The 24,591-nt window shown below is 36.5% G+C and overlaps 4 protein-coding genes across 4 annotated transcripts; 3 read left to right on the plus strand and 1 right to left on the minus strand.

Moving 5' to 3' along the window:
* Window positions 1-1,066: 1,066 nt before the first annotated feature.
* On the minus strand, window positions 1,067-2,906 carry LOC148912519 (uncharacterized). Its single transcript, XM_089027836.1, has 4 exons — window positions 2,125-2,906; window positions 1,688-1,761; window positions 1,493-1,584; window positions 1,067-1,157 (listed from the first exon to the last, which is right to left on the minus strand). The coding sequence occupies exons 1-4, from the start codon at window positions 2,503-2,505 to the stop codon at window positions 1,135-1,137; spliced, it is 570 nt and encodes a 189-aa protein (XP_088883962.1). The 5' UTR covers window positions 2,506-2,906; the 3' UTR covers window positions 1,067-1,134.
* Window positions 2,907-2,967: 61 nt separating this feature from the next.
* Window positions 2,968-9,698, plus strand: LOC148912520 (uncharacterized). The gene is made up of 4 exons (XM_089027194.1): window positions 2,968-3,412; window positions 4,438-5,126; window positions 9,273-9,327; window positions 9,373-9,698. The coding sequence occupies exons 1-4, from the start codon at window positions 2,977-2,979 to the stop codon at window positions 9,696-9,698; spliced, it is 1,506 nt and encodes a 501-aa protein (XP_088883320.1). The 5' UTR covers window positions 2,968-2,976.
* A 3,039-nt stretch (window positions 9,699-12,737) lies between these two features.
* LOC148912521 (uncharacterized) lies at window positions 12,738-18,101 on the plus strand. Its single transcript, XM_089027818.1, has 2 exons — window positions 12,738-13,788; window positions 17,317-18,101. Exons 1-2 carry the CDS (start codon window positions 12,820-12,822, stop codon window positions 17,464-17,466), a joined length of 1,119 nt encoding a protein of 372 aa, XP_088883944.1. The 5' UTR covers window positions 12,738-12,819; the 3' UTR covers window positions 17,467-18,101.
* Window positions 18,102-21,499: 3,398 nt separating this feature from the next.
* Window positions 21,500-22,878, plus strand: LOC116307593 (transient receptor potential cation channel subfamily M member 7-like). The gene has a single exon (XM_031717861.2). It carries the CDS (start codon window positions 21,672-21,674, stop codon window positions 22,818-22,820), a length of 1,149 nt encoding a protein of 382 aa, XP_031573721.2. The 5' UTR covers window positions 21,500-21,671; the 3' UTR covers window positions 22,821-22,878.
* Window positions 22,879-24,591: the final 1,713 nt, after the last annotated feature.

Here is a 24,591-nt window from a genome sequence, read left to right on the forward strand (position 1 = left end):
TAAAACTATGAATACATTGGTTAACTAACAACTAATTGAAAATGCTATAGTTCTGTAAAATTAATTATAGGGGTTTGTTTCATCTTGTGACAGAATTTGTGAAAGGAGCATAATATATATTGAGTTTGTCATCGATCTTGTGGCCTTATGTCGATTCTTTTTAGATATTATCTCTCGTATCACTCGTACATATATATAATGCAAAAACTATTAAGGACAAAGACCGAAAGGGGTTGGGTTTTCTACGAGTTTTATGAATTAAATCTTGTGTCAATGTTCCTCCTTTCCTTTGGCGCTGATTTCTCTAGGGTTTCCTTCCTTCTTGCTTTCGATTATTTGAACATTAGACTTGTTTACTTTAAGAAATCCAAGGTCAATAGTGTACTTAGATACCGCGCCTATACCGTTGACCTTTGATTTCTTCAATAAACGAGTATAACGTTCAAGTAATCGAAAGAAGAACGAAACCCTAGAAATCAGGCCAAAGGAACGGGGAGCGTGACACGATTAATTCATAAACTCGTATAACCGCCAACCACGTTTTCGGTGTCCCGTGCCCTTGATTTGATAAAAACCTTTAGGCTCTCAATGCCCCATTCGGGACCTTCCAGATGGCCTTGGGCGTCTTGACGGCTCCCCGATTTTCCGCTTCAAAAGCATGGTGAGACTGCGCTCTGACAGCCTCCTTTTTGCCTTCGGTCCATGCTTCCATGAACTGATTAGCTAGGGGGCTTCTCCATGGCAGAGGTGTTTTATTAAAACTTTACTCTGCTTAGTAGGGCCCCCTTCGTTATCAGAGCCACTGTCCGCTGTATCGTCATCAGCCTGGTCATCCGCCTCTGACATCGACTCCTCTGATGACATATACTCCAGTTTCATAATTGCCTTGACTTTCTCTTGTCCCCTGGTGATAGCGAGGGTTGACAAGGTCCGCTGCCTTGGATCTGGATTTTAGGAGCTAAAAGAAAAAAAGAAAAAAAAAAAACACCGTCAGTCAAAGTTTCTTATTAAACAAAGTCATAATCGTTTGCAAATTCAGTTTACTTACATTTTGTTTTCTTTGTGTTTTCCGCTGCATCTTTTGATGCCTTCCAAGGGCCCCTGAACGCTCTCTTTTGTTTCTCTTTCTTCTCGTCAGAAGTGACTTTTAAGGGCAGCTGAAATTATATCAAGTACCCATATATTAAAACTTGAGACAAAATTTGTTAGAAATTTTGGCATTTGGCCGACAATTACTCCTTTAGCATCCATTTGTTTTTGCTTTGTTTTGTTTTGTTTTGTTTGTTTTTTTTTTTTTTCTTTTCCGTGTTATTTTATTTCAACTGCTTCCCCTCCCTTCGGCATTTGAATATTTCTAAAAGGATTTCGTTACCCCCTCCCCTCCCCCCCCCCCCCGACCACCACCACCCTTTGTCCTCACCCCTCCCCCCCGGGTTAACTTTGATAGGTGCATAAGGCCTTTCGCACTTCGTAATATAAAATACATAAATACCTTCTAACTCGACGGCAGAGACATCCTTATGAACATTCAGAACTCTATCCCTTATTGCGTTATTAATCTGTTCGTTGACGTCATCTCTGAAACTAATTAGGAAATGCCATATTTGAGTGGTAAGTGGAAACTTAATATGGAAAGAAACTATGGATGATTCAGACAAGATCATTTTTATTAAATTTTTATACTTACGCTTTAGTAAAATCCCATATAAGAGGGTTTTCTTCCCTGTCCCGTAATTTCTTTGCTACCAAGCGTACTTCAGACTGTAATAACATAATATAATTCATTAAAATCATAAGATGTACCTTAAGTCATTCTTAGACATAGTAATAATGTTTTCATTATTTTTATGGCTGTGATTGTATAATATTGGGGAAGAAAAATCGAAATCAAATCAATTCCTTTACAAAAAAGGAAATTATCAGTATCATTCAGTGTCTTGTTATTGGAAATCAATAGTAAAGTTTGGTAGCATTAACCACTGCCATGGCGGGTTTCCCGCCAATTTTAGCATTGCATAAATTATACCGCTGCATAATTATACCAACTACTCTTCGCGCCAAGAATTCCCAGTAAAATTATCAATAAAAATAGCTTGCTTTTTTAAATATTGCCACTTTACTTACTGCAACAGCCTTTGAGACAGTAATCTTGGTCTTGCTGTTGTCCTTGTTCTGCTGGCTTTCTTTTAAGGCGGCTAGTATTTGGCGGTTTTGTTCTTGCAGTTCTTTAAACTGTTTTACAATCGTTTCGAAATTTGAAGAAATTTCTTCTTTTTCGCTGTCGGGGTCAACGTTCTCATTCTCGCTTGTTGCTTGCAATAGGCGATTTCTGTGTTCTCTTAGCACATCCTCGTTACCACCAGGGACAGAGGGAATAAGTATATTAAGCCTTTGAGAATTGGCGCCATTTTCAGTATGTCTACTCGTACTGCTTGTACTGGTAGTTGCAGTAACAGAATGGATTGGCATTGGGCGTCCTGGTAAAGGTGTAGATGTTCTTCCCATTTTTTGATCGCGACGAATGAACGCAATTTATAAGCAAAGATATAGAATGTGCGAGAAACTAGATGACCGACAGAGTTTGTTACCTGTTTGTGACCAAAAGGCGAATGAACGAATAAGCACATCCACCGAACAAATCTACCCCCTATCTATCACGGCGTATCACGTGACTTGTGATGACATATACGTTCATATAATGAAGTCTAATAATAAAAAAAGGAATAACTGTCTTATAAAAATGCTGAAGTTGTATCCAGGATTCATGTTAAGTAATATATCTATTATCTTAAAGCTATTTGCTCCATTTTATAAAGTTATGAAATTTTTTCTAAAGCCTAGATTCACGAAATATCATTGCAATAAACTTGATTAGCTTCTAGCTCTAAAACCATCGTACCATTATCTGCCGCCAACAGTGACAGCTCTAAGGAAAAGGGCGCGGTAATAAGATCCGGCGTGCTTTTGTCCAATGGCATGTGGTTGATGGACGTGGAACTTTATTACGCTGGAATATGGCTGTTAGCCATTCAAAATGCTTGGATTTTGAGTAATTATCCCAATGATACACAACGTCTTTTTAATTATATAGTTCTGGAAAACAAAATGTCTTCTGCGATGTCAAAGCGTTATCATTGCTTTCATTGTAACGAAGATTTACATTACAGAGTATTTTGCCGTCACAAAGAAGAATTTTATGATCCTTTAACAAATCAATGGCAATTACAGCGGAATGACGACGAAGACTCAAATGATAGTATTTTCACTCACGAGATTGACGGCCAGAACGACACTTCTTCTAATGACTACAGCGAGATAAACGTTTTGGACCAAACTGATCAAGACTCCTCTGATGTGCCAAATACAAACCAACCATCAAGTGACGAATTCTTACCAGCTACTTCACAAAAAGGTATTGATGTTATACGTTTATTTGATGATTAGATTATATAATCTTTAAATGATAAAGTCAAACTGCATAGATAAAAGACTGAATCTTTAACAAGCGGCTGATTTGCACATGATCTAGCTCCCCTATTGGATTTACTACCAAGCATTAGTGTTATTGAAGCGAGATTAAGTTAGAGGTACAAATGATTCTTTTCTATTTCTATCTTAGCCTCGTTTTCCACCGTTACTTTTAAGAAGGGTGCATTATTAAGTAATCGGCTTATGGTTGCCATTAAAACCTCAGTGTTCATTCAGAAAGGTTCATTCAAAGAGTTTATAAAATCATAGCTAGAGATAACTCATTTAAAACGCCAAAAAGAATTTACTATGTTCAAATGGATATTGCTGTACATTTTCGTCTCCAAATCAATTCATGACTGTGGTCATCCTGAGATAGCATGGTATCCGGCAAAACATGTTTGTCAAGTTAGAGAAATACAATTATAAGTAATTTATTTAATATGTCTCTTGGGTTTTTTATTTTCGATTTATCATTTTTCTTTCACGAATTATAAATTGTTGTTTTGCTGACTTAGAAATTTATATTTTATTTTCAATGGAAATCATTTATTTTCAGAGCAAAATTTGGGTCAAAATTATACATTTAGGGACCGGTCATTATTTAAGTTGGAGGTAGGGGGGGGGGGGGGGGGGTGGAGGAGAAATTGTCAGTGACGCAAAAAAATTTCAAGGCCCCCCCTTTGAAGGCATCCAAGTTTATCGAAAACCCCCCATGGATTGTAGTAAAAAATTTAAAAATTTTCCCTAAAAGTCATTTTTAAATTTCAAGACTTTCACTAGCAAAAATTTCAGCCCCCCCCCCCCCCCCCCCAACTTAAATAATGACCGGTCCCTTAGCCCATGAGGTTTTTTTTACTGACATTTTTTTTTTCTAGTATTATAATGGTTTCAGACTTTATCTTATACTATGTTGCAGTTATACAATGCCGAATGAATAAAATACATCGTATTTGCTTATGTTTAAAGGAGACGGAATAAATAACTTTGAGGAAGAAGATCAAGTGTTTTTGGATGACAAGTTGGACAGTGAATCTGACCATGAAGAGATAAGAGGAAATGAAAGAAGGAGATTGGTTGAAACTTGGGATATTGATATCGAAGACGTAGAAAGAGATTTTGAACAATCTAGTGCAGAAATAAGCGTTGCCGTCGAAGCAAGTTCCCGAGTGACCCTTATTAACTGGATTGCCTTGTTTGTGTGCTTTTGGTCTGCATACTTTTCTGTACCAGACCGAGGCATTGATATTCTCCTCGCCTTTTTTAAAGCGATTTTTCAGGTTTTGTGTGAGCTTTCGCCAATCATTTTCCCAACCGCAGTATTGGTTTTCCCGAGCTCCTTCAAACTCTTGAAAAATTATCTTTCTTTTAAAGATAAGCATTCAAAGTATGTTGTTTGTCCGAAATGCGACACCCTATACCGTTTTCAAGACTGCATAACAACAAGATTCGGGCGTGTCATTGCTAAACCATGTTCTCACATTGCTTTTCCGAATCACCGTCAATTGTTTCGCCGCACACCTTGTGGAGCGGAATTGCTTAAGGAAATTCGTTTGAAAAATGGACAGACGAAATTGTACCCACATAAAGTTTATTGTTATAAAAGCATCAGAGACACTCTAACTCACTTTATTAAGCGACCAGACTTGTACAAAAATGTGAGATTTGGAGAAATCGGAATGTACCGGACGATATTTTAGTTGATATTTACGATGGCCAAGTGTGGAAAGATTGGCAATATTTTAACGGCACTCCTTTCCTTGCCCAGCCTAATAATTATGCTTTTATGCTGAATGTTGACTGGTTTCAGCCTTTTAAGCACAGTGTCTATAGCGTTGGAGTCATATATATGGTCCTCCTAAATCTTCCGAGAAAAGAAAGGTACAAAGAGGAAAACGTAATAATAGTTGGGGTAATACCTGGTCCACACGAGTCCAAATTGAATATCAATACGTACTTACAACCACTTGTAGCCGAATTGAACTTATTGTGGCACGAAGGCATCCAAGTTCGGCCTCATGGGAGTAGAACAGCAAGATGTTTTCGAGCTGCCCTCCTTTGTATTGCTTGTGACATTCCTGCACTAAGAAAAGTTTGCGGTTTCTTAGGATGTACTGCTCACCGAGGGTGCTCAAAGTGCACAAGATTTTTTCCCGGAGATTTTAGTAGCATGGATTTTTCAGGTTTCGAAGATGACGATACACCAAGGACAAATGAAGAGCACCGAAGAGAGGCTCAGAAAATACTCAATGCAACAACCGCTGATGAACGAAACCAAATTGAAACTTCCACTGGAACAAGATATTCTGAACTCTTACAGTTGCCTTACTTCGATTGTACTCGTTACCATGTTGTTGATCCTATGCACAATTTGTTTTTAGGGACAGCAAAACATTTAATGAAAAATGTATGGCTAAATGCTGAAACGCCAATTATTTCTAAAGAAAATTTGAATAAAATCCAGGAAAAGGTAGATGACGTCAAAGCACCATCATTTATTGGGCGTCTCCCGAAAAAGATATCAACATCGTTTGGAGGATTTACTGCTGATCAGTGGAAAACATGGACTCTCTTGTATTCTGTATTCTGCATTTGGAATATCGTTCCAACAGATGATTTGGAGCTGTGGAGGTTATTCGTATTGTCCTGCTTTCACCTTTGCTCTCCACTTATTACAACTGAAGAGCTACAAGAAGGACATGATTACCTAGTGGAATTTTGTAAATCGTTTGAAAAACGATATGGAAAGGAACGTGTTACGCCAAACATGCATCTACACCTGCACCTCAAACAATGTATTTTAGATTACGGGCCTGTATATTCATTTTGGCTTTTCAGCTTCGAACGTTTCAATGGGATTTTAGGAGCGTTTCGAACTAACAATAGATCTGTTGAAATACAAATCATGAGAAAATTTCTCCAAAAGCATGAACTAAGAGATATCCCTTTACCAGAGAGATTTCGAGAAACTTTCCAACCAGTATTTCAACTTCTTCAGGAGGCACAACAAGTAGGAACACTTGGCGAAAGCATCCCATCAATACCATCAACACTTAATCTTTCAGTTGGTCAAGTACTACGTTGCTTAGAGTGGAGCAATATGAATGCATACTCATGTTTTTCACCTCGATCCATTGATGTTCTTGATGATGACTATACAGAATATCTCTTTAAAGCTTATGAAACAATTTTACCTCAACACTCGGTCATTGAATGTGTTACCGATACGTTTGAGAGAATTAGTACCATTGGATATTCGGGGACAAAGCTAGGGTCCTCTGACTCTAGACTGGAACGTTCTTCCTTCATTCTTGCAAGTTGGTGTGGCCAATATAGTGGCAGTATTGAGACCGATTCATTTGACTTGCGCCCCGGTGTTGTCGATTTCTTTCTTAAACAAACCATTATAATTGATGGCAAGCAGGAATCATTGTGTATGGCAAAGGTTCGATGGTATCAGCGACATCCAGAAAGACACAGGATTGGCAGACCACATGAAATTTGGTGCAGAAACTTGTTTGAAATGGAAGGGCCCTCTACATTCATTCTCATACAAAGGATACACAGCCAGTTTGTTGCTGCTTACGATGTTATTGACAAAGAAAGAGTATTAATTGTTTGTCCTTTACTACGTAAATTGTACGGATGATGGAGATGACAGTAAAGTATCATCCAGGAAAAATATTCAAAGCTATCAAAAATAAACTGTTTGAACTGTGCATCAGTAACTAGATAGTCAAAATGAAAATTGAATGAATTCTTTGATGAGTTTAAAATTAGATGAATTAAAATAATTATGAATGAAATTGCATATATTGCCAATAAAAAAGATGAATTCATATGTTTAGACTAAACAAAATTGATGCTTCAAATAATATTACAGATGTTAGCGGTTTGAAATGCAGCTGAGGTTAATGGGTTAATGAGTTTTCTTATTGTCACTGGAAAAAAACGCATGTACGACTTACGCATATTAAAAATACATCGTCCGCGTTTTTTCCTGTGTGTATCAACGCATATAACCTCACTTTCATGACATCAAAGCAAAACAATGATTGAATTAATGTGGTCGCAACATTGATGTCATGCGTTAGGAGAAAAAATTGACACATATGACTGAGATGGACCTGCATGCACTCCCCCCTCGTAAGTCGTAAAAACAAGCCAACATCCATCATAATTCAGTTGAAAAATTATTGATTTGTTTTGAAAAGTTTTGATTGCAATAAATTGAAACGGAAACCTCACATCGGATATACTCAGTTTGGGGTATTGTATTTGCTCCCCAGGTAAATATGGGGCAAAGCCTAGTGCAAAGTTGATTTCATATGTGCCCTTCATTTGACAATAGGGCAAATATAGGGCAAAAACGGTTATCATATATCCCCACTGGGTAAATGCGTCTAAACTAAGGGCAAATATATAACATATTTACCCATGTGTTCAGATGTATGGCAAAGCAATGGCAAATTTATTAGAAATTTACCCCGACCTTTGCCTGCATAGGCAAATGTATGGGCAAATATAGAGCACCATATTTGCCCAACATTTGCCAAGCGGACATATGATGACCAAATCCATTATTTCGTCGAGTGCAACTGAACCAGCTAGTATTTCTACGATGAAGTCTGGAGCTGAGGTCCATAAGTAAAATGAAGAGCTGTTAAAATTGATCTTGGGCTTCCTCGAAATGAAATTTATGAATCTAAAGAAAATACGTTGCAAAATTAGACAATTTTCTAATCCTCAGCAAGGAACTGTACGTAAAATGAAGTCACCCGGCCTCTGCTGAAATGCCAGTTGGATTAAAGGTAAATTAAGCATTACTGTCTAAGTATTATACGACGAGCAAAAACTATAGAAGCCGAAATTCAGTACTAGGTATGAACAATAATCAAGCAATTTATCTTTTAGGTAGGATCTCCCGGTGTTTTTTAGTCTAAATGTCCTAAATCTGGACATAAATGTAACTCTTTTTAGAACTCTGAAGTTATATGGGCTTGTTTATAAGTGTCATATAGATCGTGCCGACGCGTGTGTTTACATGCTTGTTTCAAATTGTAATTTTTAAGTAACAGCATTTTAAAGTAATGTCGAAAAAGAGCAAAAAAAAAAAAAATTTATTGCTCAATATTCAATCGACAAATAATAATATCAAAACAAATGTCAGAACTGAACACCAAGAAAATATATTAAGGATATATTTATGTCTGCCTCGAAAAGGTTTCGTCGGATGCCGATCTCAAACAACGCAAATTTCTCTGAATTCGAGAGTTTCGTATAAAGCGCTCATTGAATAACCCAAGCTGAATTTTACATATGATTTTGCTTGACATTCGAAGGTATTATGGCTGGAATTTCAGATAAATCCAAACACCCGGTGCACATGAAAATGCGCTTTGCAAACTAAGGGTGAAATTTGAATATTTGAGAACCCGAAAAATGTAGTTTACAAAACGTTCCTGTTCGCTTATTAGAACGCGTTTCCCCATTCATTTTTTAGCTTAAAATAATCATTAATCTTTCCTTTACTTTATTTCAAAAACAGATCTTCTCTAGTTTGCTTCATTTTTATACGCGAGCGCCTTTTTCAGACCTACCATTTTCACCTCGGATTTAGTCTGAAATGAGGGCACCGACGGCCAAAATCGATTTTCACGATTTTCTCAAAATAAAAGTGAAATTATTCAAAATGAACACCAGCACGTTTATTGGGATGGTATTCTACGTCTTTGAACCAAATATGAACAAAATCGATTTTTTCAACTTGGCCACGGATTTTCGATTATGTTTGATTTTTACAGACATTGCCTCTTAATAGGGAACCTGCTCATCACACTCGTTGCGCTTGTCTCTACGGTACCAAAGGGAGCTAATCTCCTAGACAGACTTTTTGGCAATCAGCCGCGGAGTCATACAGACGACTTCCTGCTATAGGCCATGGAAGAAGAAGGAATCTACCACGACGAGCAAGTCTGCTAGCTGATGGGGGATACGCTAACGCACCACCTCTTATCACTCCAAGGCGTATTGCTTACATTAGACGACAACAGAATGCCAACAGAGCGCTAAGGTCGCTTCGTATCCGCGTAGAGCAAGCCATTGGATTCCTGAACATTTACTCAGCGACCTCGGATATTTTTCGACACATGAGGCCATTTCAACCCTTTGTAATAGCAACTTGTGGTGCTCTTGCTAATCGAAGGAAAAGAATTCTAAAAACACTGTAATGTTATATATGTTCTTTTTGATATACTTTTCGGGAAAGTAAAACAAACTGGCGTAACACATGTTTACATTAGTGAGAGCAGAAAAATTCCTAGCTTAATACTGTAAACAAATCTCAAGATATGTTGATACTACTAGCGCTTACTAGTCAGTTGTGACTGTTTTGGTGCGTTGAATACAACTGGTGTATAAGAAAGTTCATAAATATATGACGTTTGGAACATTAGTTCTTCGTGAATGAGTAACGTCAGTAACAATAGTTACAAACTTTCTTTCGCAGTTGTTATTTACCTAATAATACATTGTACTAGCTGAGAAAACAGTAAGATAAGGAGTTTTGAAAATTCTATTGGTTAAATCTAGGAATAAAATAATGATAGCTCTTTTTAATTTATGCTTTTCCGGTCGGATTATAGAATGCGGAATATACTTTCCCTATGCCGCTAAATCGGAAATGTCTATTGTAGCTTATAGCGGTATTGTATTTTATTTTGATTTATCGAATTATTTACTTTAATATTCGCAAGACAATATATAGTAATTAAAGGATAGTATCTGATAACTAATAATAAGGGATCCTGCTCCATTTCTACTTTAATTATAAGAACTTGAGATTCAAAAACGAAATATCTCGAAGAGGAACATTCAATAAGGGGATTAACCTTTAGGTTAAAAAAACAAGGAGGTAAACTCCTAATGTTCAAAAGTTGGCATCATTTCAAAAAAAGTTGGTCATTGAACTTTTTATTGGAGGATATTGGATTTGAAATTGATAGAAAGCAATAATATCCAATTACTTATTGGTCTTATAAATACAAATCAGTTTAGTCCACACTTACCTAAAACTCGGTGTTACCAATCGTATCTGATCAAAGCACTAGTGACAGTAAAATTCTTGAATAGAAGGAAAAGGTAAATACTTTCATTTTGTGTTTTTCATGACCTATTCTAAGCTTTTTTTAATTGTATGACATTTTTTGCGTTTTTGCTTTTTATTGAAGCTTGACGTTGTTTCGATGGCTGTCATCCAAAGAAAAAGTGTCATCATTTTCCTTTTCCTGTGCGTTCTCGTCTTTCGTAATGTGGAAGGATGGTCCAGACGTCGAAGAAATCGATCAAGCACATGCGATTATGGAAGACCTAGTAACCGTGTTTGGGACAACCACTGGAGGAGTTTGCTCGAATATCAATGTAAGTAATCATATCAAAAACAAATGTTTTCTTTCTCTTTCTCATTCTCTTTCTCCTTCTCTCTATTTTTTTATTATTTTTATTTATTATTATTATTTTTTTTTTATGCTTACCGGCATTTCTAAGAAAAAGTGCAGTTGAAAAACACCCAAAGAGAGGTAATTTATTTTCAGCAAAGCTGAAGAATAAGGATTTTAAAATTAGAATGATCGACAGAGATAATGCCACGTCATATTACGTCTCCCTGAGGAGACTTATATGAAGGCAAGCATTCAATAAACTCTCGAGTAAAAATCGCAGAATTAAGAGCGACTGTCTGTAATAATCGTGAATCGGCCGGCAGTTATGGCGCGCCATTTGTTTCAAATTTCAATAACCTGGTGGCAGGTTAGAACTTATAGCTGGCTGGGAAGGTTTACTAGTATCTGAGTATCTAAGAATATAAAGGAAAAGTAGAAATAAGTTGCAAAAAAGGCAGAGCTTTTATGCCATACTGATTAATCCTCGAACAACTCAATCTGGAACTCCAATTCCAATTCCAATTCCAGTCCTGATGAGGCTGTCTCGATGAGGTTTCACGGACATGCACGGAATTGTATGACTCATTTTAAAACTGAAATGCTTCATTTGAAACGTAAATACACGATAATATTTGATCAAGACCTAACTCAGAATCGTTTTACATTTATGATTTTCATAATTTATCTTCTTTTTTTTTTTTATGAATCGCCATTTTTTTAACTCTTCGAACGGCTAAGATCAAACCATGAAAAGTGCTTAGCAAATTATTTATTTTGCGTCTTTAATTAAAAGAAATCTTAAAATAAAAATTACTATGTACCTCATGTTCCTTTTTAGTAGACTTTAAAGCTAAAACAGTTAATTTAAGTAAATATATATAGGCCATAAAAATATCCATATTTTCGAGTACTAGTAAATAACAAGTCATATTGAATGAATTTTTAAATTTGATATCGCTTTATCATAAGTTACCTGACTCTTGAAACCCTGTTCTCCTTACTGAACTTCGCTTGTTCGTGAAGAGAATACTGCTCGAGTAGCTGAATTATGAATAGTTAACCAAAAAAAGCTATTGTCCATAAAATTGAATGAAAATTCTTAGAAACGTTCGCTTTCAAGTAATCGTTAAGATATCGGCACGAAATCCTTGTTTACGAGTACATATTGCTTTTCCTAGGGCGGCTGTCTTAAATTACAGCAGTCAACGAAAAAGGGCATGCGTAGACATTAATTTACGTCACATGATCGGTTGCTCCGCCCTTTCTCAATCACTTGGCAACATGGTGACATTGATTGACAGCTGGTACATGCTAATTGATCGGACTGTAGCGGAACAGAACTCTATAGCAGAAGCTCGCAAAAGTCCGATGGGTAATGTCCTTAAAACCCCTGGGCAATTCAGGCAACACTCACAGATGAAATTAATTTATATTACATTATTGTAAATGGTTAATCATTGTCAATGAGGTATGTGGTTCAATGAAACCAAATGCTTAGGTATCCCACAGATGCAAATCCTACCTGGAGTCCATCCATCCATCCATCCCTCCATCCATCCCTCCATCCATCCCTCCATCCATCCATCCATCCATCCATCCATCCATCCATCCATCCATCCATCCATCCATCCATCCATCCATCCATCCATCCATCCATCCCTCCCTCCATCCATCCCTCCCTCCATCCCTCCCTCCATCCCTCCCTCCATCCCTCCCTCCATCCCTCCCTCCATCCCTCCCTCCATCCCTCCCAGATTTAAAGGAATTTGCGAATTCAAGCCTTAAACTTAGTGGAAATTGGTCTTTTAGGAGCAATAACGGAGGATTCCATGTTCTTAAGTCCGACACTGTAACTCTGTGTTTCTACACAAACACGAAAACCTTGAATGTTCAGGGAGCGAAACAGGAATCAATGAAGGAAAAGATTATATCTTTTATTTCTGAGGACAACGAGGAACAAAATGGAAACTGTAATGTAGAATCAAGTCCCGAATCAAGCTCTGAATCAGAAGATGAATCTGAAGAAGAAGAAGAAGAAGACAAAGATGGCGTCGAGGAGGGACAAAAGAAGACCGAAGAATATGTTTCAAGTCAACCGAAACACGATGATATTCAAGTTCTTTTCTCAAGTATTAAGCCTCCCACTGGGGATAATCAATGCCCTGACTGCCAGAAAAACGCCAAAGATATCGAGGACTTGAAACGAAGACTACAAACTCTCGAAAGAAGATTTATGGAGTCAAATACTCCTTCCTATGAGGTTCTTCAAGCAAAATTCCAAATGCTTCAAGAAGAAAGAAACAATCTTTTATCATTATTATACTCGTCCAGATATTCAGCTTCAATCCAAAATTGGAATACTCCTCCATGTCCAATGTTTAACAGAACGTCCGTATATCACTCTGACGAAGCTAACTTTAATGGAAGCACTCTTAATTCACAACCCAAGAAGCAGAAAGTTGCACAACAACGCAAAGAACGACAGACAACCAGAGAGATGAACCAAAACTCCGTTCAAAACAAAAATCAAAATAACGAACCCTCTAAAATACCCGAAGTATTCGTTATTGGCGACTCAATGCTAAAATACATCCAAGGAGATAAACTGTCAAGAGATCAAAAAGTCAAATGTATATCGTATGCTGGTGCCACAGTGGAGGACACTGAGGATTTCATCAAACCTTCCATAAGGAAAAAGCCTAAGAAAGTGATAATACACTGCGGAACGAATAATTTGAACAGCGACAAACCTAAGGTGATCAAGAACAAGCTTATTAAATTAATTGAGAACGTTAAGAAGGAAAGTTCAAGTACTGAAATAGCCTTTTCCTCCATTATACGTCGAAAGAACAATCAAGTAATTAATAACAACGTAAATCAGGTAAACCAACTATTGAAGAAATATTGCGAAAGCAATAACATAAGTTTTATTTGCAACGACAATATTGACGATAGTTTTCTCAATAGAGGAGGTATCCATCTAAATCGTCAGGGCGTAATTAAGCTAGCTTCGAACTTTAGGAATCATATTAATAACCATTGATTTAATCAAGTTGTCAGTGCATTACCACATTGTTCATTTTCAAAGCTCTTCCAGACTAACGGTTTTAAAATGGGAATCTTAAATATAAATAGTTTAAGAAAACATATCGATGAGCTCAGAATTGTTATGTCCAATGACATCTTAGATATATTAGCCATTAACGAAACTAAACTAGATAGTAATGACTGTGATTCTCAGTTTTCCATCCCCGGATACGCGCTGATACGTCGAGATAGGAATAAACATGGAGGTGGAGTTTGTTTTTATATTCGTGACTCAATTAGTTTTCGTAGGAAAAAGAACCTAGAGGATGATGAATTGGAAATAATAATTATTGAAATTAGAAAGCCGAATTCTAGTCCCTTTCTCGTAATAACATGGTATCGACCTCCGAAACTACCTTTAGATTTCTTTGATAAATTCGTAAACGTTCTTCATATTATAGAAGATAAATACAAAGAAATTTACATTTTGGGGGATTTAAATTGTGATCTACTTTCTAATCCCCCCGAGTTGCATACTTCACGGCTCAATGATATATTTGATGAATTTCAATTGGAGCAAATAATCAACGAGCCAACTAGGGTTACGAAAAAGACAGAGTCCCTAATCGACCATGTAATATCAAATTGTAAGAATAATATTATTCAGTCTGGAGTTTATGCACTATCTATTAGTGACCATTATTTGGCTTTCGCCATCAGGAAAATTGGTATCCCAAGAGGAAGACCTAAAATTATTGAAACGAGAAATTTTAAAAATTTTGTCTGTGAAGACTTTGAAAATGACCTTAAAAACACTGTTTGGCCACTCTTCGACCAACTAAAAAACGTGGACGAAGCATGGGCAAGCTGGAAAAAAATCTTCTTAAAAACTATTGATAAGCACGCTCCCACTAGGTTGATAAAAGTGCGCAACAAACCCTCTCCCTGGATAAATGCTAATGTTAAACAGGAAATGCATAACAGGGACTTCCTAAAGAAAAAGGCCACGAAGTCTAATGACCCAGAAGACTGGTCTAAGTATAGAAAGATGAGGAATTTTGTTAATCAATTAGTTACTAAGACGAAAAGGAAATTTTATCAAGATCAAATTGAAAAACACTCTCGTGACACCAAGAAAACTTGGAAGACAATAAATAATCTCAGGGGCAAGAGATCACAAAATGTTGAAATCAGCGAAATTAGGCAGACTGTGCAAAATACTGTTACTAATCCAAAGGATGTAGCAAATGTCCTTAACACTTATTTCACAGAAATTGCCGGTAAATTAGCTTCAGAAATAAATTCTAAACGTGCCAGTAATGTAAATTTCGCTGATTATGTTAAAAAAGTAGACCATGTGTTTACTTTTCGTTTGATCGATTCCTCTAGAGTACTTGAGCTTCTGCAAGGTATTAATACTGCTAAAGCAACTGGTCTTGATAAAATTCCAAATATTATTCTAAAAGCAGCGGCTTCTCATATCTGTAATTCATTAACTACCCTTTTTAACCTTTCGATTAAAACAAATATTTTTCCGTCGGAATGGAAAGTGGCTAAAGTCACCCCCATTTTTAAATCTGGTGAACAAGATGACCCAGGCAACTATAGACCTATTTCAGTTACTTCTGCTATCTCCCGCCTTTTTGAAAAACTAATCTGTGAGCAGCTGATTTCATATCTCGACGAACATAATTTACTAGATACCTATCAGTCGGGCTTTAGACCTTATCACTCAACTTTAACTGCGCTTTTAGATCTAACAAATGAATGGTACTTCAATATAGACAGGAAAATGATCAATGGTGTGATATTTTTAGACCTTAAGAAGGCATTTGACACCGTTGATCATAGTATATTGTTAGCAAAACTAGAATATTATGGGTTTAACGCCACAGTCCGACAGTGGTTTCAGTCATATTTGACTGGCAGATCGCAACAGTGTTCAATCAATGGAGTACTTTCCGAAGCCCGTCCCATCTCTTTTGGTATACCTCAGGGGACAATTTTGGGCCCAGTTCTCTTTTTAATCTACATTAATGATCTACCGCGTTGCCTCGACTATAGTACAACTAGGCTTTATGCTGATGATACGACTTTATCATTTTCTGACTGTGGAATTAATAACCTGAATAATCAAATGGATATCGACTTAGAACATGTAGCTTCTTGGCTCTGTGCCAACAAACTCACTTTGAATGCTGTAAAGTCAGAATTTATGTTAATTGGTTCTCGTCAAAGAATTTCTACTTTAGATGACACAGACTTATGTCTGACTATAGACGGCACCGCGTTAAAACGATCTAAAGAAACAAAATGTCTCGGCGTCTATATTGATGAAAATCTGACTTGGCGTTCTCATGTTGAGCACATTAAAAAGAAGATTGCATGTAACCTAAGCACGTTAAAGAAAATTAAGCCAATTTTAAGTAGGCCCTATCTAATCAAAATCTATAAGACCATAATTGAGCCTTACTTTAACTATTGCTGTTTAGTTTGGGACAGTATCGACGAAACTTTAACTAGCAAGTTACAAAAACTACAAAACCGTGCAGCCCGTATAATTACTGGCACACCGTATTTAAGCGTACGAACGAGTCAAATTTTTCATGAACTCAAATGGATACCTTTAAATGAACAAAGACAGCAACAAAAGGCCATTATGATGTTCAAAATCGTCAATGATATCGTCCCATCTTATTTAAAAGATATGTTTTCCAGCCAGATTGGTACTCAATCTTACAACTTAAGGCGTTCTTCTAAAAATTTACAAATTCCAAAAGCCAGAACTGACTATTTCAGAAATAGTTTTGCTTTTACTGGAGCCTGGCTTTGGAATTCTCTGCCTCAGTCATTAAAAGAAGAACGATCCTTAAAAGTATTTAAAAAGAAAATAAAAAGCTATAGGTTTTGCACTGATGACAAGTAATATTTAATCGTTTTAGTTCTACGAAATATATCTAATTAACCTATTATCTTATTTCAATTGTATATTTATTGTATCAGTGTAGCATTTGTATATTTTACATAATTATCATTTGTTAATATAGTTTTTACGGCCTCTAGGTAGAGCAACATTAAGTTTTTTTTATCTTGATATTGATAGAGTTACCGTGCTTAAATAAAGATTATTATTATTATTATTATTATTATTATCCATCCATCCATCCATCCATCCATCCATCCATCCATCCATCCATCCATCCATCCATCCATCCATCCATCCATCCGTCTGTCTTTCCGTCTTTTCATCTTTCCGTCCGTCCATTCGTCCTTCCGTCTTAAGCTGTACATCCACTATAGTTAAACAGAACGACGCTCGCGGAAACATGTTGCGCTTGAGCATATTGAACAATTTTATTTGCATTTCTTGTTTGAACAACAGGCCCCGATAACCATAGCATCAAAAGCATTTACGCACTCCACAAAAACTGCCACGAAGTCCGCTTATGGTCCATCTATTGCCGACCCAACAATAAAGCAACCTCGTGTAGTGGCTGGACTGGCTGGCAAAATAACTATGACCGGGATGTAAATTTCAATTGCCCAAATAATGGTTATCTAGCTGGCATCTAAAGTACCTTTGGCGGGCACTGGAAAGATTCGACTATTCGCCTTTAAGTGCTGTAACAATGGACAGACCGGCAGCCGTGTTTGTAAGAGGACAGGTTATAAAAACGATTGGGATAAACCTATGTACATACATGAGAACGGGGATTATTATATAGCTGGTATATTCAGCTATCATAGCAATCACTACGAGTAATTGAAAAACACTTTCAGTTATAAACCTGACGTCAGCGTTTTGCACCCCAAAGCGATTATTTTTACAAAAAAAAAAAAAAAAAACAACAAAAAACAACGAAAAACAAACAAAACAAACAAACACTTATAAGAATTTCAAAGATTATATTGTGTTTGTTTTTATTTATTTTGAGATTGCATTCAAGATTTAAAAAAATGTAACGTATATTGTACAACGTTGTCAAGTTGCCATGGCTTCATTATCATGTACCTTTTAATGGTGATTATTTGTTATGAACAATAGCGATCTCTTTCCCGGAGACTGCGCTATTGCCATCCAGTAGAAGGCAAAGAGGGAAAGGCTCTGGGGCGATTGACAACGATCGACAAAACCATAAACAGGATTAAAAGTTTCCGGATTTACAACAACAGCAAAAAAAAAAAAAAGAAAAAAAAAGAAGAAAGAAGAAAACAAAAGAGACAGAGAAAAAAAAAGAAAGAAGAAAAAAAAAAGAAAGAAGAAAAAAAAAGACACAAGAAACAAAAAAAAAGAAAGAAATAAAAAAAAAGAAAAAAACAAAAAAAAAGAAAGAAAATAAAAAAAAAAAGAAAAGAAAAAAAAAACAAAAACCACAACCCTCGCACAAACCACCAACAAAAAAAAAAACCCAAAATCCCCCCCCATCAATCCCACACCCCGAGACCCACAACCCAACATCCCCCCCCCCCCGCCCACCCGCCCCCCCAACCCACACCCCCCCCCCACCCCCCCCCCCGAAAAAAGCCCCCCCCCCAACCCCAAACCCACCCACACGCACCCCCCACACCCGCCCTCACCCTACCCCTCCCCCCCTCACCCTCCCCCCCCCAGATAAAAAACAAGATAAAACAACAAACAAACAAACAAACGAACTAAAAAAAATCAAAAACAAAAACAAATGCAAAGATTAACAAGCATATCAAAAATATATTAAAAATTATTGGATATCATCCCTCATAATTCTTTTGCTTATTTCTATCGTGTGGCTTTCTGGAAAAAAAATTCTGATGGAGGTGCATAATACATAGTACATTTATTATAATTATATTTATTATTATCATTATTATTATTATTAATATTAATAATAATATTATTATTATTATTTGTCTTTTCTAAAAGACCTAACAGAAGCTTAATTAATTGTTTCACTAAAATTTCGAAAACAATCGCCCAGTCCAAAATTGCTTTTCAACGAGCCAGTACTCATTCACTGTTCCCGTGAATTTTTTCATTGTTCATTTTAAATTTGCGACTACTTTTCATCTTTGCTAGATGTTTTAAAGTGGAAAGGTGTAATAATGACAATTTCTTGTATCATAGATATTTTCTACAGGTAGCTTATAACGCTACTACAATTAACGGAACACAAAACGGAATGCCTCAGTGCAAGAATCTATTTTATTTCTAAACATTGTTACTGTAGGCTCCCTGTGATAAGTTAATGAGTTAGGGAGGGAGGGAGAAACATATGCATACTCCCCTACATATCCCTCATTTGCATAGACCCCGAGTTAAAAAAAAAGTCTGGTATGAATAATATAAATGTGAATATTAATATGAATTAACACGCTTTTTTATGTTTTGACTTACTTTAGGGATAGAAGGTGGAAGTTCACATTGTGTAAGTAAACGGGTTTGGACGAAGACGAACCGCTGGGTATACCTATTCCAAACCTTGTCGTTATATAGACAATATGATAGCGAATACGTAAAATCAATTTTTCAAAATAGCAGCTAGTCTTTTGAATATTGCATTAACTCTCGTATAATTCAAAATCACATTTAATACTGCGATTCTCAGTCACACACGAGCATCTTTATCTAGACCTTTATCGCAATCAAAACATTGAGTTTAGATGGACATCAATCAAAAGGGTTTTTAAAAAATGTCTGATCGTTTCCGACTCCGAATCTCAAACGCTTGAAGAAAGACACTCGAATCATAGTCAATACCAATAGCCTTGCAGTCAAGAGTTTAAAATTAGGTGGCGGAATCCTGTGACATTTTTGAAAAAATATATCCAGAGCAAGAAATTCACAGCGACAAAGGCAACGAACAGTATTTGCATGTTCACACTTGCGTGTGTTATTTCAAGTGAGTATTGGCGTAGGTCCTGGTGTAGAAACCAATAGAAACGATAGAACCTTTTTTTGATTGACGTCTACCAAAATACAATTCGTCTTATTGTTCGCGTGTGACTGGGAATTGGTGAAAACCAACACGGTTTCTTTAATATTTAGTTGTTTAGCTTTCTTACCGCTTTTTTTCCTTTGCTACGCACTCATCGATTCAACAGTCACGACAAGAAAATTGGGCAATACGCTTGCGTCAATCAAATAAATTGGTCGGTACCTTTATATTCTCTGATTGGCGGCAGTGTATTGCCCTATTTCCCTGTTTCGACTGTTGTCTATATCAGCGCGTAGCAGTGAAAAAAGTGCTAATTCAGAAAGACAAACCTCTTTGAGGAATGTATACTTATATTTTATTCAGGTAATGCATGCATAAGAAAGGTACTTTATGTGATTCCTTTTTACTCTTTAAATTACTAATAAATAGATTGAAACTTTTACTGAAATTAAAAGTTTTTTTTCCACCAAACAGAAGAAAACCCAATAAATGGACAAAACCCCAAAAACTTCAAAACAAGTTATAACAAAGGCACGATATAACCCGCGCTCTTATTGGTTATTTGGCGTGCGCTAGCTCAATGGACTTAAAACTGGTGTGATTGAGAAACATTTGATTCATGGATCGAAAGTTTTGCTAAACAATGCTTTGCCACAAGGCTAATATGCACAAATGTTAAAAAATAAAAAAATAAAAAAATAAAATATAATGTATAACCAGAATGATTAAGGTAATATATGAAACACGTGAAAAGAAGTGAGTTCAGAAAAAACGAGGCAGTGCTTGATATGGCTTCTCAAACCTATAAATAATTCTTAAAGTAATTCAAAGAATAATTTACCAAAAATTTAAGCTAATTTAAATCATAATTGTCAAACCTCCTTTTTGTAACCAAGCATACATGACTAAACTCAGAACCTGTTAGCATTGAGCCCTTGCATATCTGCAATGCGGCGTCCTTCAAAAATATAAAAAAACATATATAAATATAAAGAGACTGCAGGCAAAACTTCGCATTTGGCAAAGTAAGTCAAAGAGTTTTTACATTTCCGCATTTAAACTATTAAATTCACGAGCAAAGAGTAAGAGGTATAATATCTTCACATGTGCCTGTAATATATAAATTTAGTACTGCCTCAAAGCGGAGCTCCCTTTTTTTTTTTTTGACACAGGGGCTAGGGTGAAATAAAATAATATATATCAAAGGAAACAGGTCTATTGGTTATGATCGAAGCCAAACTAAAGAAATGCTTTTAACAGAGTAATTTGCATTAATTGCTCGCTAGAAAAGGCCCACCCGCTCTTATGTATGGTGGCCCATTGTTATCATCCATTTTTTACCCAATATTTTTCATTTTTATTTCAATTTTCATTTCAAATCCTATATTATCTCTTTTTCTATTTTGATTTTGATTTTTTTTTTGAAAATAAAAAAAAATTAAGTTTAATTTTAATTTAAGTTTGATACTAAATTTAAAATTCATAATAATAATAAAGACTCGATCGTTGGTCCAACTTCAAAAAAAAAAAAAAAAAAAAAAAAATTTCGCGTGGCCCATCGTTATCATTATCAAGGCATCCCATCTACATTTGCGGGCACGCTACATCACAATCTAGGCGAGCGGAGCCATCTTGACGCTAGTTCCTATTGGATGAATGGTACCTATTTTCGAATAACTGGATCGTGAATAAGCGAAAGAGAAACGTTAAAGAAACGTGGGCAGATTTCGAAAAAAGAGTTGGCCAAAAACGAAGTGGTCGTGACCACGAATTCGAGGAATAGCGAGCGCTGGGAAAAGTACCGAATGATATTTTGGTGCAGCGAATGGCATCTACGCCATCTGGGAGATTGAAAAAGTACGAGCCTTTGGACACAAGAGATTTCGTTCCATTCCAAGAGTACGACGATTTGTCAATAGAGAACATCAAAGAGGCCTGTGAACGGTTCTATAAAGCGCCATCTGGATCGTGTGATGTATTGGCGTCGGACAGAGGTCCATCGTGTACGAAAATGGAACAGCTGAGAGGAAAGAAAGTTTATTGTATTCGTTTTCTTGAACCAAAGCAAGACCCAATTGGAAAGCAGGAAGTAGCTGCTAGCACAAAATCCGTTCCAGTGTCACCTTCTAAAAGAGTCAAGCAAGCTAGCCCCCTTGACGATCAACCCAAGACAGTTTACCCAAAATCTGTTTCGTTAGGCGACCTTTTAAGGACTGGTAAACTCGTGAAACCTCCACAAGTATTAACCTTGAAGCTAGAATGGTTTGACGTCGAGAACTGCAAATGGATAACCATCCCTTCAATTGATGTAGATATAGAGAAAAGCAGTTTCGCAAGTGGTGCTTTTCGAGACGCTTTTAAAGCAAAATGTACAAAGAAGACCAATTTGGGAGACAACTGGGTCATCAAAAAGTACTCGAAGGAGTCCGTCGACACTATTACCAACACGCTCAAAATGCCTCTAGAGAACCACACTCGTAAACAAGTACAAATGCACGCTGTTGCAAGAAATATTACCGCCCGCTTTGCGACAAAAGTGCCCGTAGAATTTGGTTCTGTATTTAAGTACGGAAAGGTTTACTATTCTACGTGGAACGGATGTCCCGTGACAGTGGAAGAGTTTGTGCCTGGTGATTTTTCCAAGTACGTCAACAATGATGGACACTGCGTTGTCTCCCCTTGCAAGGAATATGATGAAATATTCGAAAAAGCGCAGTGCCTCACGCATTTTAGCTATCTTTATTCAAGGAAAACGTTGATGGTCTTGGATATTCAGGGCTCGAAGTATCAGCTATATGACCCAGAAATGGCGACAGCAGAGCTGAATGAAGATGATGAATTCGAAGAAAGCGATGAAAGTGGTGAATTCTTCTTTTGTGCGGGGAATCTCTCATCCTTAAGCACTGATCGCTTCATAGAAGAGCACAAGTGTAATAAGTACTGTGAGATGATGGAGCTTCAAGAGTTAGAGTAAACTAAGAACAGAAAAGAAATGCACATGTTGAAATGTTGAGTCAGCCAGGCCCAGTATAAGCGGCGGCTTTATCATAGTACTGAAAGTTCATGAAAAGTTCGCCGTTTGAAAGGGGCTCAAAATTTAGAATAAAAGTGCGAAGTCCTGTAGTATCTTACGAAAACGTTGAGTTTTATAGTTCTTTTCTATATTTAATCAGTATATTATTTTTATATTTTCATTCATTTTATTTTGCACTTGATTAATTCATATACGGCATTTGTTTACAATTGGGCTTGTTCATTTCACTTGACAGACGCCTTGCCTTAAGATCCCAAAGATAAGCTTGATGTCCTGAGGTAGATATTAGAAAATTTTATTTTCACAAATTCCCTTTATTTCACGCTAAAAGTTAGCTCAGTATAATTATTACGACCTCCAATTAATTAATTCAAGCAATATTCAAAACAAACTCGAGATCAAATTTAGAACTATATGAGCAGCACTAGTTTATTGCAACTAAAACAGAAACGCGATGAACTGGTTTGAGTATTTCATGCATCCCGAAATTTCTTGTCATTTTCCTTAGTGATACATTAAATCAATAAAATACCTTTACCATGACAGTGTTGAGTTCGATCCAGCTTCAGTACGTTTATATTATAAACTATAGTGATAGGTAAGAACTGAAAAAAAAAACTACTAGATAATGTTCATAAATCAAACATGTTAAAGAGAGAACTGTGTATGTAACCTGTAACAATTTGAATTCAGTTACAATCAGTGTTTTTCAAATGATGTTCTTCTTATTTTTATTTGAAATTTTGCTTAAGAAATAAATAAGCAGCTTTTGCTTGGTGGGGATCCAGTTGTGACGGATTGTCAATCAACCTCTTGCATCGTTCTATTTTATTCGAAGTTGATGGGCCATATATCCTGGAATCAACTGGATCATCCATAACGCCCTTAGTGCTTATCAAGTACACATGAAGTGTAGCCATTTTGCCTGTCTCCGTGCCTTTATCCATCCTCAAGTATTTCGGAATAACTTGGGCCTCGTACAGGTATTCAAGGTAGCGTTTATCAATGATAACAGGATTGGAGTTGGAATAACAAACGTACAAAAACAATATTTTCCTAGAAAAGGTGTCAAGGGCTCCATAGATACCCAAAGGAAAAGTCCAATTTTGGTATCCACAAAGTTTATCGTGGCCATCCAACGATACTACTGCTAGCGGACCTTCACAAGTAAACGGTACTTTCTTTTTCTTCTTTTTCTTTTGAAGACCTCTAGCTTCAAGACCTTCTGGGTCTTTCTCGGTCAGCATGTTATATACCAAATGCCTTGGAATATTTACGTCGTGTTCAATTCTTAATTTCTGTGTTAGAGCTCTATAGCCAAGTAATTTACCTGGGCCACTAAGCTCTTTTTCGATGGCATTCGTCACAACATCAAGAGGGGTATCGCAGTTGATGTATTTGATGTTGAAGAAACGAAGACACCGGTCTAGAGTAGGAAGACTCCAGCTGTAATTAGGATAATCCCTTCTTACGAAGTCTATAATTTCTCTTCTTTTTAAATTCTCTTTTACATACTTTGCTAAGTCACGATGCAAATTTTCATCGTCCTTCCAGCAATCCGCCATAGCTATTGTTACCCGCAAAGGTAGATGGGATACCTTGATAATGATAACGATGGGCCACGCGAAGTTTTTTTTTTATTTTTTTATTTTTTATTTGAAGTTGGACCAACGATCGAGTCTTTATTATTATTATTATGAATATAAATTTA

The sequence above is a fragment of the Actinia tenebrosa genome, unplaced genomic scaffold, assembly GCF_029948245.1.
Source record: "Actinia tenebrosa isolate PJP-AT-01 unplaced genomic scaffold, QUT_ActTen_1.0 PGA_scaffold11__36_contigs__length_13525064, whole genome shotgun sequence".
NCBI classification, from domain to species: domain Eukaryota; kingdom Metazoa; phylum Cnidaria; class Anthozoa; order Actiniaria; family Actiniidae; genus Actinia; species Actinia tenebrosa.